Genomic DNA, 17689 nt, shown 5'->3' on the forward strand with positions numbered 1-17689 from the left:
CATTTTACCCAATGCTTTTTGGGAAAGAAAGAAGTATATTGTTGATTTACCTTATGAACAAGGTTTTTCTAAAAACAAAATACCTACAAAAGCTCGCCCTACACAAATGAATCAAGAAGTTCTGAAATTTTGCCGGACAGAAATACAAGATCTCTTGAATAAAAAACTCATAAGAAAAAGCCAATCACCATGGAGCTGTTATGCTTTCTATGTCAATAAAAATGCTAAACTAGAAAGAGGAGTTTCTAGATTAGTTATTAATTATAAACCTTTAAACACAGCCCTTAGATGGATAAGATATCCAATACCCAATAAAAAAGATTTGCTAAACAGACTTTGTAGATCTAAGATATTTTCAAAATTTGACATGAAGTTAGGATTTTGGCAAATACAAATCAATGAAATAGATAAATACAAGACATCTTTTACTGTCCCCTTTGGTCAATACGAATGGAATGTTATGCCATTTGGTCTCAAAAATGCTCATTCAGAATTTCAGAGAATCATGAATGATATCTTCAATCCTTATTCAAAATACATCATAGTCTACATAGATGATGTGCTAGGTTTTTCCTCTAATATAGAACATCATTTCAAACATCTTTCTACTTTCATAAAATAATCATACAAAATGATTTAGTAGCTTCTCCTACTAAAATTGCACTCTTCCAAACCAGGATTAGATTTCTACGACATTACATCCATCTAGGCACCATAACCTCCATAGAAAGATCAATCTCATTTACTAACAAATTTCCAAATGAGATTAAAGACAAAACTCAATTACAAAGATTTTTAGGTAGCCTCAATTATATTATAGATTTCTTTTCGAATATAAATATTCTTTGCAAACCTTTATACCAAAGGTTACGAAAGGATCCTCCGCCATGGACTTCAGTCCATACGGACATTGTCAAACAAATAAAAATCCATGTGAAAGATATACTATGTTTACACCTAGCTAACCCTTCTGCTTTCAAAATAGTAGAAACATATGCTTCAGAATTAGGATACGGTGGCATTCTCAAACAAGTCAATAACAACAAAGAACAAGTTGTTCAGTTTATCTCAAAACATTAGAATTCCACCCAACAAAATTATTCGACAATCAAAAAAGAAACTAGCTATAGTTTTGTCTATATCAAAATTCCAAGGAGATTTATTAAATCAAAATTTCTCTTGAGAATTGTTTGCAAATCAGCCAAAGACATTTTACAAAAAAACGTATTAAACATTGCATCAAAATAGATGTTTGCTAGATGGCAAGCCATACTTTCAGTCTTTGACTTTGACATTGAATTTATAAATGGTTCTTCAAATTCACTACCTGATTTTCTCACAAGAGAATTTTTATAGGGGATACCATCACGCCAAGACCCAAAAAAGACAAGGCAAAGCCATTGCCGAAACCTCCAATACACCACCAAACCTATAGGCTGGACACCTATCAAGTCATGGTTACAAATGGCAGAAAACAATCAGTCATTCTATAACATTCAATACCAAATACACCTACAAAAAAAGAACTCATACCAACCCTAGCCTAGCTAGCTACCATACTACCTAAAGAAACACTAGAGTTACTTGCCCAATCTTTACAAAAAAATAGTAAAGAAAGAGCCATCTAGTGCCATTGAGGTAAGCAATAATCCTTCCCCTCTTACTACATAAAAACAAGCGGAATACAAAAGAATTTCGAATGAGGAGGTCATTAGGCCACAAGCAACCCCTCATTCCCAAAAATCAAAGTTTTTCTCCAAAACATCTTTTCAAAAAATACTGACTATGGAAGATGGATTCTTCGATGAAAATCCGATCAAATTCGTAAAAAACATCTTTCCAAAAAATTGGCTTTTCAAACCACACAATACAAACAAAACCCTTGCTTATTATGAGCAAATTCTAGTGGAGACATAATCGGCAAGGTTCACTCACTTTGCTAACAAAAACAATAAAGAAAACATCATATACTTCACTATATCCATCAGTAAAATCATATATCCCTCACACTGGGGAGCTTCTCCTCATATATCCAGAAAATTCCAAACCATACTTACCTAAAGCCTACCATACTCCTCCTCATATACCTGTTGGGACTACCAACAAGTTTGGTGGAATGTTTTCTTCAGACAAAATACAAATTTCTAACATACTTGGCTAGTATTCTTCAAAAACAACTTCCCAAGACAAAGCCTACCAAACTGGTTTGACTCCTGGTGGGATTTTTGGTCATTTGAAAGTAATACTACACCCCACAGTCGATTAAGGATACCAAATATTTCGTAAGTACTTTGTACCAACACCACATGATACAAGTTTTTATGCCTTATGCATTTTTTCATAATATTCAAAATCTCATGGGTAACAGCTTGGAAATTTGAATACAATATATCTACCAAACCTGGTGTACCAGTACTTGTCCGAAAATACAAAACAAAATGGTGGGATGGATTCAAATACCATGAACAAGGGTCCGAAGTTGCGGTTAAAACTTGGCTAAATAGCCAGAAAACCCAGCTAACTACAATCCCGTCAAATATATCATTTTTACAAGAAAAATCCATAGCAAGTGTAGCACTTGCTGCAGTTCAGAGCAGAGAGGAATAGTGCAATATCCTCAGAACAATGCTCTCAGAAGCGGAAGAATCACAATATGGATCTTTCAAATCACAAGACAGTCAAGACGAATCCTCACAGTCACATCACAGTGGAAACACCAATGAAGACGACTACTAGGGAATCAATCTAGACAGAAATTAAAGATAGAAGATCACATGTCGACTCTGTAGCAAGATAGGCATATACTATTCACTATTCGCTATTCACACAATACTGTTCACTTTATACTATTCATTCAATACTATTCACTTTACACTGTTTAGCACTGTAGCACCTCTTATAAATACAATCTCTCGACACAGAAGAAGGGGACTCGAAATTTTCAGATCTCATTTCTCTCTTCTTCCTCCTCACCCTCTTGTAAACCCTCATCCCTTCAAGCCTCAAGCTTTCTTACCTTGTACCCTTGGTTACAAAGTAAGTTTGTTTTCAAATACACCTAGCATAATTTATACATGGTTACCAACTTACATGATAGTTGGTTAACCATTTTTTGTAGTACAAACATCGATACTCCCTGGAGTGTGGATTACCGCCCTAATGGATGACTTGATGCTTTAGTTTATGCACTTTTCAATACATGTAATTTCAAAGTTCATACCATCTTCATGGTTGGTTTTTGTTTATGCATGCTCTTACTTTATATTTTATATATTGCTTTTTCTCTTTACATTATTTTTAATTCTCAAGATTTCATTTAGTTCTTATACAGCCCTTATACAGTTCGCTCTTATTCCTTCTTTTTTATAGATCTATTAATCATTTATACTTTATTGTTCTCTCATATAGTACTCCGATCCTAACCCATATATATATATAGACATGTGGCCATGGGTGGCAGGAGGTTGATCATGAAGAAGTGTTCTTGAAGCGCCATCTCGTTGTCGAGTGCTTGGGAGGGATTTTACTTTGTTGTTCTTGTCCGTGAATTGCATCCAAGAAAATTTAGTGTTCATGCCAATTAAATCTTGTGGTAAGATTTGCGTGTAATTCCTTCGTGAGATTGAGAGATTATTTCTTGAGGAATTTTGGGGCTAAACACTGTGTACGTTATTGGGTGTAATTGGGACTTGGGAAATATCGAAAAAGTGTTTGAGTGACTCGAGTGTGTAATCTCCTTGTATCGCTTGATCTATAGTGAAATTCGTCATTGCTCTCCCCGTGGACGTAGGTCTTTACGACCGAACCACGTAAATCCGGTGTTCGATTTATTTTCTTCTTCTATCTATATTATTGTTCGATCGCTCATCTTATCGCAACAAGCACCCTATACAGAAGCTTCCCCCACGATTTTTCCCTCAATTCAGTGTATGACCATGTATTCAATTGTGTGTGCCCCCCTTTTGTCTATTGTGAGCCTACTTTTATAGCGTCCGACTCTGCACTTCAAAATAGGAAATATTAATATACCAAAGAAAGCCACCTACTGACTTCCCTCTTTTGTGAGGCTCTGTCCTTTTTCTTTCCTTTGTATGCATTGCGGATCCATGTGCCTCATTGAAGAATTTTTTTTTTTAAATATTCCTTCCCATCAGCTAATCCTTTCTTGCCTTTTTCTAATGTCTTTGTCCGCACATTTACATTCACAGGAGCAGCAAGAAATTCTTTTTCCCATTGGATCGTCCATTGATTTTATTATTTTTAATAACTCACCAAACATTGATCGAACATTGCCAAAAATCCTTGATTGTAATAGAATTTTTTCAGATTTTGAATCTCACAAAAATGAACTCGCAATATCACCTTCCCACGCTTGCCTTATATGAATAGATTGCATAAGTATACGAAAAATACACCACCATATTATCGAAAATATCAAATCGCCATTCCTCATAAGTTAATTTTCAATTATCAAAGAATAACGGGCTTGGACCAATTCCCTCCCTTTGTGAGCTTAGTCCAATGCGTCAAATTAAAGCTCAAACCATCAGTACGAACACATCCGTTACTAGTCTAATGCAAATGCAATAATAAACAATGCTCCTAAAACTATATGATATGCAATTTATTTCTTTTTTTGTTTTAGGGGTTAATAATTAATCCCTAATTTTTTTATGCAATAAATGAATCATCATCAGGTTGCCAAAATTTAAGTGTCAACATATATATCCAAAGGGGCCTTGGTTGTACATATTGCGTCCGCCGTCCTGGCTAACGGCTACCGGCTAGTAGAGCCTAGCATCATTCTTAGCATTAATAACAGTGGGCTAATCCGCTCTCCTCGTCGTCTATCTCTCATGAAGAGGAGAATTGAACGCCGCGGCCTTCGTAGGTTCAAAAGTGGAGTGACGCATATAACAAATTTCTAGCCGGTTAAATGAAGGTTTAAAGTTGTCCTCCTTTAGCTTGAGAGGATCCTAATCAGTGAAATTTGGTGATGTTATCGGATTTGACAAGAGAACTATCAAACTCGAAGGTGGAGATGCATCCACATAGTTCGACTATCATGGGACTTTCGATAACCAACGTATTAGTTGGCCAGTGCAATTTCTGTACACAATCCACATTGAACCCAATTGATTTAGATTTATCAATCTTTCAAACAATAACTACTCATCTTAATGACGTTGGAAGAAAATTGTGTAACAACCAGAAAATTACCAAAACACTTCTAAACCTCTTATAATTGTGCCAATTCAGTTATAAACATATTGTATTTATATCAATTCAGTCCATTTGATCAATTTTGGCTTGCCAATGTTTGATGTGGACACTAGCCAATGCTGACATGGCTTTCTTTTAATTTTTAAAAAATTTCATTTTTTTCTCTCTCTCTCTTTTTTTTTTTTTTTTTACCTTTTTCCTCTAGCCAATCGCCAGACAAAGCAACAGCTAAGGCCAATGAGGTCAACATCATCAGCCACGGGTGAGGCTTGTGCTCACCATCATTGGGTGATGGCTAGCCTCACCATGGCTAGGCAATCTCAACCTTGCCCATACCCCTAGTAAGGCATGACCTCGCTAGATCTAGGTGAGAGTGAGGGCAGCGACCTCAAGGTTGCCCAGCCATGGTGAGGCTAGCCTTCTCCCAATGACAGCAAGGGTGAGCTTCACTAGTGGTTGGGATCAGCTCAAGGAAGAAGGAAAGAAAAGAAAAGGAAAAAAATAAAAGAAAATATTTAAAAATTGCCACATCACGTTGGTTGAATAGCTAGTGCCGGCCAATGTGCACGTTAGTACTGGCTAATCAAAATTAAACAGATGAACTGAATTAACACAAATACAAAACGTTTAGAACTGAATTAACAAAAAAAAAAGAAGAGTTTATGACTGAATTGATACACTTACAACATATTTATGACTGTTTTGGTAATTTTCCCGTAATAAACGGATTACACATACCATCTATCACATAGAATTCCTCTCTCAAGACCCCAAAACTTTTAAGCTACTCTTAAAATTAGTACTTAGGAATCGAACCTATATATATTCGCACACAGTACAAATTAAGACACCAAACCACATCCAAAATGGAGGTCGTAGTGGTATCCAAGGAATTCGTGAAACCATATAGTCCCACACCGAACCACCTCAAAATCCATAAGCTGTCCCTTCTTGATCAGTTCATGCCTACTGCTTACGTTCCCTTGGTCCTTTTCTACACCATCGAAGAAGCTGATCGAGCCGCCACAACACCCTTACGCATGGTACAACTACTGAAGCAATCTCTGTCCGAAACTCTACCGCTGTTCTATCCCTTGGCGGGGAAGATCAACGGCGACGGCCTCTCCATTGAGTGCGATGATGATGGCGTTCTCCTTGTTGAGGCCAGGGCCGAGTTTGCCCCATCGCGGCTACTCCACCAGCCAGACTTTGAAACGGTCAGGAAATTCCTGCCTTGCGCCGCTGCATGGAGGAGAACAGAAGTGGGAGATCGTGTGGCGATGGTTCAAGTGACGGCCTTCCCCTGCGGCGGAGTTGTGGTCGGCGTGCTCATCTCGCACACCGCAGCCGACGGGGCCTCTTTCTCCACTTTCCTCAAAGGTTGGGCAGCCGCGGCCCGCAAAACCGGCGAAGCACCGCGTCCCAGCTTTGATGCGCCCACTTTGTTCATCCAAAACAAAGCATTCTCCGAGGAGGATACCTTCTTTGGCATGTGTCCTGTCAACAGAGGCAGGTACAGAAATGACAAAATTCTGATATGGTAATGCATGCCAGGGAAAAGATGATAAGAGAAGAAAACCCTAAGTTTTATCTTGTAACTTTTCGCATCCTCTATTTTTGACCGTTTTGCATGCCAATTCTCTTTTTACTTAGAATTTTTCATCGGTACATATTATAGTTTTATCACAAATTTGTCATATTTCTATCCATATTAGTAAGGTCATACTTTTAGCTGTCACCCTGACAAATAAACAAAAAAGCTAAATGAAAAACCCTTCTCTCAAACTAAGCTTCCCAGCATCACAATCTAATTCTCGTTAACTCTCGAGAAGAAGCACTCGACGTGATGACCATTTGAATATGGAAATCCACTTATAAATAAATGTAAAAGCCCTCTTCCATCTATCAAGTTGAGGTCTTCCATCTATCTAAAACATTCTTGATAATGCTTACATCCTCTGTATTACCGCTAGTGTTGGCATAGAGTTTGCCGATACTTATTCCCTAGTTACTGTCATTGTTTCTTCTCTAAGAATATAATCTCATAACCTGGGGGACTTCTATCCCCACACAGCATTGCTCCGTCAGGCTTTCAACCATTGCGGACCATTCCCCGCTGCCGATGTTCTTTTAGATAGAGATCCGAATCCTAGAAGGCTTTTAGAAGTAGCCCCCGCGTTCAAGAGGAAACAAGAGTGTTCAAGTAGTAACTATGAGGATGATCTCTAGCTACTTATGAAACGTGCTTCATGGGTCCTCTTCCATGTAGTGTATGACTTAGGATGTACGAGATTTACATAGATCCCTACTAAAACAAGAGGAAACTATCCAAATGCTCGAACTTTGAAGAACAGGTAATTTGCATTGCGCAAACATTCCATAAGTACCTTTCGAATCCATGCATGGGGTACATTATCATATTGAACTAAAAATTGCATCTTTTGGTGATAAAATAAATTCATAGGTGAAATTCATGTTGTACAGACGGTCCTGTGATCATAACATGTATGTACTTAAAAATAAGTAATTATTACCGAAAGTGCACATGTGAATGTAAAGGTGCAATCTTCCATTGCTTTAAAGTTTATAATAAGACACTTGGAAATTCTCTTTCCAATCAGATGAGTTTGGATTCATAACAGTATTGCTTGAAGTTTTTCTATTGCGTACAAATGGGTAACATTTGGCGATATAGTTACATAGGAGGAACACTTAGGACTGACCATCGAGCTGTGCCAACCCACCGTGCCGAGCCTAGGCATAGACTGCCCGGGCCATTTTTCTTTATTTAAACATTAAAAATATATATTTTTGTATAAAATATTAATTATTGTGCTCATTTCATAAATCATGAGTAGTTGTGACATGATAGCAAACTAGCAATAATTAGTGCATTCGATGTTGCGTTTTATTTATTTTTGTTAAATTGTAAGATCACGTTGGAATAAATTTAGCGTAATGAATAAGTGATATATAATTACGCATACATCATTTTAGTTGATCAATATTGGCATCACCCTTTCAAGGTATGGTACAAGGAGACTCGTGTTCGACGCGTCGGCCATGGCAAGACTCAAGGCCAAAACAGCTAATGTGGGAGTGCAAAACCCGACTCGCGCCGAAGTCGTCACGGCTTTGATGTGCAAATCACTGACGGCCACAATGACCAAGGTATCCGGCCTCGACAAGCCGGTGGTGTTTCCCAACGCCGTGAACCTCCGCAGAAGAGCCGTCCCGAATTTCCACGATGACTCAATGGGGAACTATGTATGGCTGCCAACTATCCTATGCCAGCTCGAAGAGAAGGATTATGACGGCCTGCCCAGCCTCATTGGCTGGCTCCGAGAAGCGAAGAGCAAAATAGACGGCGAATTCGTGAGAGGCTTGGAAGGCGACGGCGGATTTAATGCGCTACAGGACGCCCTTAGGGAAACGAGAGAGTCTCTAGCCCGCACGGATCGACTCGTATCGTTCTCGAGCTGGTGCAACTTTGGTCACTACGAGATCGACTTCGGGTGGGGGAGGCCGGCATGGGTGAGCCCGGTTGGTTTCCCAGAGGAATCGGAAAACTTGATCGGGAACGGTGTGCTTCTGTTGGACACGAGGTGCCGCAAAGGAGTCGAAGCGTGGGTTTTCATGGACGAACAAGAGCTTGAAGTGCTGGAACAAGACGAGGAGCTGACAGAGTACGCTTCCATAAATCCACCTGTTTCGGAGATCGAGGATTGATGATGGTCTACGGTCTCGTTCTCCATGATATGAGTTCGTTCGAGCCTTTTAATTTTGTGTTTCGGGTTACTGCAAAAGGAAGTCTTCGTCTTCATATGAATCAAGTAGAATGGTTAAAATAAACCAGAGTACGCCATTCCTTGACTCGAAGAAAAATAGATCGATCTAATTATAATAAGCGATCTATTGAAATGACATATCTTCTTCTCTATGACCTATTTCAGTATAGCAGTTTTAAATGAGATTAAGCGACGGATAGGCATAATCTACCCTCTTAGAGGCTAGAGAGAGGACCTAGTAAATCCTAATTAATAGTGTAATAATGGGCCACTATCATTACGGACTTTAGTTAAACACAATTGCTTACACTTTGCTGCTCAACTAGGGTTGTTATTAATAGATATCAAAACCTAATTCAATAAGATCACTTAAGAATTTAACATATATTGAAATATTCATTAACCTGATTATTTAAAATAGAAAATTAATTAATTAATATAAGCCCGTATTATAGGAAATTTCCAACACATCGGAGTCATCGAGTTCATCCTATAAGACCTTCAATTTGGTGTAATATTCCACTAACGAAAGTCCTCATTGTAGTAGCTCCATCTCCAGTTTTGATTTAGTTGATGTCAGGTCTATCCTGAGCAAATCTCTCCTTCTGCTCGTCACACATTTGCTTTGTGTATGCCACGCTTCCTTATAGACTCTTGTGGAGAGAATTGAAAACCCAAAAGTTATCAAGGAATTACAGATGTTTCTCGCATCAAATCTGGCTGTTTTTTTTTTTTTTTTTTTGATCTGAAATACGATACTGGATTTACTTCTTGAAATGTTTAGGGAATACATCAAAAGTGTCAGTGCTTAAAAGGTCTAGTAGAGCAGGTGGGGGATTATACAACCAATTCTTGGGAAGATAATTTAAGCGACAAGCTTTGGCAAGCCAATCCGCGGCCCTGTTTGCGTTTCTGGTGCAGTGGGCCAAGGAAATGTGGTGGAACTCCTTCAATTTACTTTGGGCTCGGTCCGTGAGAGGCTTTAGTTCCCAGTTTAACTCCTTCGAATCTAGCACCGCTTGCACGAGTGGAAGACAGTCTGATTGTACTTGCAGAAACTGTTCTGTTCGAGAGGAGAGCAGATCTAGGGTTTGAAGGAGAGCTAGGGCTTCCGCTTGGGTGGCTGAGGAAGCATCAACGACTTGCGCGAAGCCATCTACGAGACAGCCTCATGAGTCCCTGCATAGACACGCAATCGCTGCTCTGTTCTATGCTGGGTTTAGGTCATCTTCAGTCGTTGCTTCAGCTTCGTGCAATTCACTAAAGGACGCGTCCACGTTGATCTTTAGGGTTCCGAGAGGGGGAGGACTCCATCAAGCAGGTGCAGTATCATCTTTCTTTTCAGTTTCTGGTGGATGATTTGAGTTTCTGAGGTTATCCAGCAGAGTTGTCGCCTGGAATAAAGTTTGTTGCGGTGACAGGGGATGGTTACCGAAGATATGCTTGTTCCGGTTCTTCCATATACACCAGAGGAGAGCAACCACTTGGTTGAAAAACTTGGTGAGTGTCGGGTTATTCTTCTGCTGAAAGAGCCAATCATCAAATCTTGTTAATCCGAATCTGGAAATTTTGATGTGCAGGGGTGCTGCGCTCCAAACGTGAGCTGTCCATGGACAAAGTAAGAGTGTGTGTTCAGTGGTTTCTGCTTCCATGTGGCAAATGGAACATAAAGGATCAGGTATTATCTTTCTCCTGTGAAGATTATCTCTTGTTGGTAGGGCATTGTGGCATGCTTGCCAAAGAAAAATTCTGATTTTGGGTAGGGTGTGGGTCTGCTTGATGTATTTCCAGAGCTTTGGATTGATTTGATGAGAAGAGGTTGCTGTTGTGTTGTGATAATTGTTTGGGTTGGTTCTGGCTGAAAAATAACCACTTTTGGTTGAGTAAAGACCAGATTGGGTATGCATCCAAACCAGTTTGTCTCGTGAATTTGGCAAACCAATAGGGGTAGCTAGTATTTCTCTCACAAGTCCTTCATCAAATAGCAATTCCACCTTCTCTATATTCCACTTTACTGTCTCTTGATTGATCAATTCTGCCACTTGAATAGGTTCGTTTTTTGTTGCTGGATCGCCTATAAGGCCTCGCTTTAGCCATCTGTCTTCTCTGATTGAGAGGTCTTTTCCATTCCCAACTTGATGCATTATATGTGGCTTGATAGAATCTCTTCCCCGAATTATACTTTGCCAACCCCACGACGGACGCGATCCTTTTTCAGCTTTCCATAAATCTCCCTGTGGATAATATAAACCCCTCATTACTTTACTCAATAGAGACTGAGGATTCTGTGAGATTCGCCACGCTTGTTTCCCCAGCATAGCTGTGTTGAAAGTTGTAATATCTTTGAAGCCAAGACCCCCTTCATCCTTTCTAAGTTTCAGGGATTCCCATTTCTTCCAATGTATGCCTGCATGTGTGCTGTTCGTTTTCCACCAGAAATTTGCGATCCTCTTCTCAATTGCTTTGCATATAGACACTGGGATTCTGAATATTGACATAGCATATTGAGAGATAGCCTGAACCACTTATTTGATTAAAATCTCCTTCCCTGCTTTTGATAACAAGCTCTCCTTCCAGCTTTCTAACTTTCTATTAACTCGCGCTAGGATCCACGCGAACATGTCTTTCTTTGAGGAGCCCTAATCTGAGGGAATTCCCAAGTATTTTCCAATTTTCTCTATCTCGGGAACTCTCAATGCTGTGGCCATATTTCTTCTCAAAATAGTAGGGCAGAATTTGCTGAAGTATATACCTGATTTATTAAGGTTTATGGCCTGACCAGAAGCAAAGCAATATTCGTGTAGGATCATCGCCAGATTTTGACATTCTAGGATTGTGCCATTAAGGAAAAAGATAGAATCATCCGCAAATAACAAGTGTGAAAGGGTGGGGCTGTTATGGTTCAGTTTAATTCCTCTCAGTGTGCCATCATCTACTGCTTTTCGCATCATGGTTGATAGAGCATTAGCTACTAATATGAAAAGGTATGGAGATAATGGATCACCTTGACGAAGTCCTCTAGTTGGCTTGAAAGAAGGAAGAGCCTCCCCATTAAAATTAACACTGAATGTAATCGTAGAAACACACCGCATCACCCATTGCACCCACTTGTTCACCGAAGCCCATTTTAGTTAAACATGCTCTTAGGAAGTCCCATTCAATCCGATCATACGCCTTCTGCATATCTAACTTTAGCACTGCTTGAAACTTCTTTTTCCTCTCCCGAGTTCGTAATCTGTGGAGAACCTCCTGTACAATCAATATATTGTCTTGTATTTGTCTTCCCCCCACGAAAGCACTCTATTCTTCTACGATGAGTTGAGGTAGGAGAGGTTTTAATCTATTTGACAGCACCTTTGAGATGATTTTATATGCAAAATTGCAAAGGCTAATAGGGCGAAACTGTTCCAGCTTTTCTGGGTTCGGGGTCTTAGGAATGAGAGTTATAAGTGTTCTGTTCAGCTCAGGATGTAGGTAACCGGTGGCGAAAAAATTCTGTATTTCTGTGAATATGTCCTACTCAATATCTGGCCAATGATTTCTGAAAAAAAAGGCCATGCATTCCATCTGGTCCGGGGGCTTTATTGGCTCCTAACTACTGCATTGCTGTTTTGATTTCTGCCATACTAACAGATTCAATGAGGCTTTGATTCATTCTCGCATCCACCAAGACTGGAATTTGCTGTAAGAGGGGTTGAAAGTTTCGAGGCCCCACTGACTCGTATAGTTTTTGAAAATATGTACCGGTCATATCTTTTAACTGTTGCTCCTCACGCACCTAGACATTTTCTGCATTTTTCAACATTGATATCTGGTTTCTGATTCTCCTCTAGATAGTTGTGGCATGGAAGAACTTGGTATTTATATCCCCCCAGTTCAACCAATTGATTCTAGACCGCATTCCCCAATACATTTCTTCTTGTCTCCACAACTGATCAATTTCTTTGATTACTTCCTTTGCTGCCTTGCTCTCATTGAAATTGCATGTACTGTTCATTAAATGCTGTAGCTCGCGATTCAGCGATGTGATCTTCTTTCTAGCATTAGTGAATTTGTTCTAGCTCCATTTTAACAACTTTTGTGACACTATCTGCAGTTTCTCCGCCACGCAAAGCTGTTGGAGAGCCGGTTCAGTCCAAGTATCCCTTACTAATGTCACACAATCCTCCTCCTCTGCCCAGAAAGCTTCGTATCTAAAGCTCCTACCTTTTCTTTTCCTCTGAGGGCCGGTAGTAAGAATAATTGGGGAGTGGTCAGAACCAATGGTAGGTAAGGCAATGCATTCAACTTTGGGATAGTTAATGCGCCATTCTGAACTGCATAATACTCTGTCTAAACGCTTCTTAACCAGATTATCGCCCTCTCTTTTATTGGTCCAGGTAAAGGCGCACCCCTTACACTCCAAATCCAGCAGAGAACATTTATATAAGAAATCTCTGAATGCTGTAAGTCGATATGTTTCTGCTCTTTTCTTACCTATTTTCTCCCAATGATATAGTATCTCATTGAAATCGCCCATACACAACCAAGGGAAATGATAATTTAGACTTTGCTAATAGATTTTCTCCCATAACCTATTTCTCTCCTGAAAGTCATTTGGAGCATGTGTAAACGTGATGAACATACGCTGGTTGTTGGCTTGTAGTTGGCATTGAGTGAAAATGACATTTTCTGTGTAAGAGTCAATAGACAGAGTTACCTGGTCATCCCAAAAGATTGCTAAACCCCCTGCTATGCCTTCTGGATTCACTAAGAAATAGTGTTGAAAATTAAGCCTTCTCCGTAGCCTTAGCACCTTTTGCTCCTGATTTTTCGTCTCCATAATGAAGACAATATTGGGCCTTTCCTGAGTCACTAGGACTCGCAGAGCCTGAATTGTCAAGGGATTGCCCAACCCTTGACAATTCCAGCTTATAATCTTCATAGGGGAGTGGGTGGCTTATTAGGGCTAGCCACCAAAGCCCACTGGTCAGACTTGTTTATCACACAGATAGGGGTTTCCACTATCTGAGTGGTATCAACCACTGCTGACTTGGATGTTTGAGCACCATATGGACAGAAACGTTTTCCTTTTTTTGATGAGGAAAGTTTGGCACTTTTGTTTCTCTCTTTGTTTGGTCCTTTCCCTGCAAAGCTGTCAACCATTTCTGCTTCAATTTCCTTCCTCTGCTCCTCATATAGCACCAAGACGATTCCTCGTCAAGGCAAACGCTTCTTCCTCTTTTTGAGGACTCTTTTCTTCCAGGATCACTAGTGCTTGAGAAGGAGGATGATAGTTGCGTTCTTGGGAGCATGTATTCCCTGCATTATCCACTAGTCCGAATTGTTGAGTTGGCTGCAAATATTGATCCTGTTGTTGCTGTTTTGTTGTAGGGACCGGTGGAATGGGGGTTTCGGGCACACTCTCCTCTTCCTCGTGTTGATATTTTTGTTTACCATAGAAGATTTTCCCGTATGGACTAAGTTCCCGCGTTTCCGCTCATAGCCAATGTCCATAGCGGCCTGGTAAGTTCTTTGCTAGCCCTGTTTCTTCATATGGTATCTCTTGGCAAAATGTCGCATAGTGGCCAATTCTCCCACATGTATAGCAATAATGCGGGAGCCTTTCATACTTGAATTCTACCCACAAACTTTTGTTGTCAAGATTTCCAAGCACTCCAGTTTTCAGTGGAACTTCCAAATTCAGCTTAATTCTGGCCCTGCCCATCTTATGACTGCTGCTCCCTTTCGCTTCTAATTTCACTTCCACGACCTCTCCGATTTTTGATGCAATGCCCATAATTGCCTCATATGTAACTCTCCCATAGGGGAGGCCAACTAGATTTACCCAGAATTCACAGTGATTGAAATCATAACATATATCAGGGGTATCGGGATCGCACTGTTTTAGAACCAATAAGTTGTTTGAGAAAGACCATGGCCCTGTGTCTAATATTCGTTGTTTTTCAGCCTCCGATTGGAAGGAAAAGGAGTAGTATCCAGGCTCTATTACAGCACAGGTAAAGCTTTCGTTCCTCCAAACTTTTTTCATGGTGGTGATAAAAGCAGTAAAGTTGACACTAGACTTTTGAAAGAACTTTCCATATAAAGTTTTACGACTTGCTAACAGGTTTTCTGCAGGAATTTCACCTAGGATATCCACCACATCTTCCTCAGACCATAAATCGCCCAGACTTCTGCAGAGGGCAGCCAGCCTTTTCTCTTCGTCATTCTGGTTTTCCATGCTTCTGGAAGGAGCAGCACTATGGGAAATAGGTTTTTCCTTTCTAGATCAAGATCTTAATATGGATGAAGGGAGCTCTGAATTCTAAGGAGAAAACATAAGGGGGTGATGTGGTAAATGGAAAAGACAGAAAGGGGTGCGGGGATGAGTAGATACAGATTCATCGGTGAAGACAGAAGGGGGATGTTGTGGTAAGTGATGATAATGGAGTGGATGCTGTGGTGAGTGAAAGGATGGAAATCGGGAAAGGGAGGCGATGGTGCGACTCTGATTTTTAGGGTTGTTGGATCTAGTTTTTATAGCGATTTGTCTGTACACCTGATTTTGCCCTCAAACATGTTTAAATCCATAAAATTTTTTTATCTTTCTCACTATCTTCACGAAAAGACATCGACTTGCTACTCTAAAGCCATTCTCGATCCATGTTGGAAGGCGGCCATGGCAGATGAATTTAATGCCTTCGTCATTAATCACACTTAGGATCTTGTATCACTTGATCCTTCTAAGAATTTTGTCGGTTGTAAATTAGTTTTTAAGGTCAAGTAAAAATCCGATGGAACTATTGAACGCTTCAAAGCTTGCCTCATTGTACAGAGATTTAAGCAACAAGTGCGATTAGACTATGATGGATTTATAGCCCAATTGTTAAACCCACTACAATTCAGGTTGCCCTCTCCATTGCGATTTCTTCATAATGAGTCATATGTCAACTTGATGTAAAAATGCCTTCTTGCATGGCATCCTTCTTGAGGAAGCTTACATGTAACGACCTCTTGGTTTTTCTCATCATGAGTTATTTGATCACGTGTGCTGTCTCCGAAAAGCTACCCATGAATTAAAACAAGTTTCATGTGCATTGTTCATCACTTTAGCAAATTTTTATTATCTTTTTAATTTCAGGGCAAGTAAGGTTGATCCTTTGCTCTCTCTCCCTCTACATAAATATTTATAATTATATGTTGATGATATCTTTGTCACTGGTGACACTCTTAATTTATTACAATTTTGAATTGTTCAACTTTGTCGAAAATTTGTTATGAAGGATCTTAGACCATTTTACTATTTCCTTGGTGTTGAGGCTCATAACTGCTCTAATGGTATGCTCTCATTTCAAGCCAAGTCTATTGGTGACCTTTTACGCAAGTTTGACCTCGTTAAAGTTAAGCTTGTGTCTACTCCTTGGCCTCGAAGACTTTGTTGTCTGCTAACAATGGTGAGCTTCTAGCTTTTGCAAGGTTGTATTGACAGATGGTTGGTGCACTATAGTATCTATCCATGACTAGACCCGATGTTAGTTTGTTGTCAACTTGATTGACATTCATACATCAACTCGGATTACCTCGTCTCCAGCCTATCAAATGTATGCATAATGAGTGGTTCGAGAGAACTCGCTGACAACACTCTAAAGAAATTTAACTAGGAAATCTAAACCTAACTTCCCTCTAACTCTCCCTTCTCCACCTCCGTCACGACCCCACTTTCTTTTGCCCTTGCCTTGCACCTCTCTTGCGGCTCGCTTCACACTACCGTCGCACCTTCGCTGCCTTCTCCGTCGCTCCCATATTTTACTCTTGGAATAGAGACTCAAAGACCTAATGAATAATGGATCCACCTAGTCTCAAGCGAACTTCCGTCAAAGGTTTCTAGAGGCTAGGGACTTTGAATGCCCTACATTGGTGCCATCAAAGAGAGAGAGAGAGAGAGAGAGAGAAAGCCAGTGACGATGGATCGAGTAGACACAGAGGATGCGGGCTATAGCGTCGTGTGACTTGAGCATACTTTGCGAAAAAGAAATAAAGGTAATGAAGAACGAAAAAAAAAATGGGGCGAAAAATAGACATCGCCCTTACCTGTCACTTCGGTCCTATTTGGTAATGTTTCTATTTCTCCAAATTTATGTTCTTTTTTTCCCTATAACAATAAAAAAGAACATAAATTCATTTGGTAACGTCAATTAATTTTTATATTCCCTGGAATAGAAAAGTTGCCGGGGAGTAGATTTAGAACAAAAACAAGAAGTAGAAAAAAATAACTTCTTACTCCTGGGAACAATTTCTGGAAATAAGTTAATTTCTCTTTTCTTTTCTTTTTTTCTTTTCTTCTTATTTGCTGACCGCGACCCCCTCTGCTGCCTGCCATCGTCAACCACTGCCGCCGTCACCCACCATTGATGACCACTGACGTCGTCGCCCGTTGGCTGGCTAATCGACCGTAGCTGTCGCCGATCGCCTACCTTCGACTGTCGTCGACCGTCACCACCAATCGCTGACCCCCGCTGTCAATGACTGCCGACGATGCCACCTGCTCTGTGGCCGACGATGGTGGTGGGCAGTGGGCGGCGGGCGGCAGGCAATGTCGTCGATAGTCATCAGTGGTGGGCGGCATCGTCGACGATCATCAGCGGCGGGGTCGGCAGCGAGCAGTGATGGTCGACGGCGACTAGAGATCAGCGGCG

At 40.3% G+C, this 17689-nt stretch overlaps 1 protein-coding gene across 1 annotated transcript; it reads left to right on the top strand.

Moving 5' to 3' along the window:
* The first annotated feature begins 6087 nt into the window (after positions 1–6087).
* On the top strand, positions 6088–9022 carry LOC104448916 (stemmadenine O-acetyltransferase). Its single transcript, XM_010062854.3, has 2 exons — positions 6088–6736; positions 8250–9022. The coding sequence occupies exons 1-2, from the start codon at positions 6090–6092 to the stop codon at positions 8950–8952; spliced, it is 1350 nt and encodes a 449-aa protein (XP_010061156.2). The 5' UTR covers positions 6088–6089; the 3' UTR covers positions 8953–9022.
* Positions 9023–17689: the final 8667 nt, after the last annotated feature.

This window comes from Eucalyptus grandis, chromosome 6 (genome assembly GCF_016545825.1).
Source record: "Eucalyptus grandis isolate ANBG69807.140 chromosome 6, ASM1654582v1, whole genome shotgun sequence".
NCBI classification, from domain to species: Eukaryota; Viridiplantae; Streptophyta; class Magnoliopsida; order Myrtales; family Myrtaceae; genus Eucalyptus; species Eucalyptus grandis.

What these genes read in the sequence shown, in the direction of transcription:
- LOC104448916 (XM_010062854.3), top strand. Translation starts at nt 6,090, where the DNA reads ATGGAGGTCGTAGTGGTATCCAAGGAATTCGTGAAACCATATAGTCCC. An exon ending in TGTCCTGTCAACAGAGGCAG is followed by an intron (nt 6,737 to 8,249) that starts GTACAGAAATGA and finishes CACCCTTTCAAG; the next exon opens with GTATGGTACAAGGAGACTCG.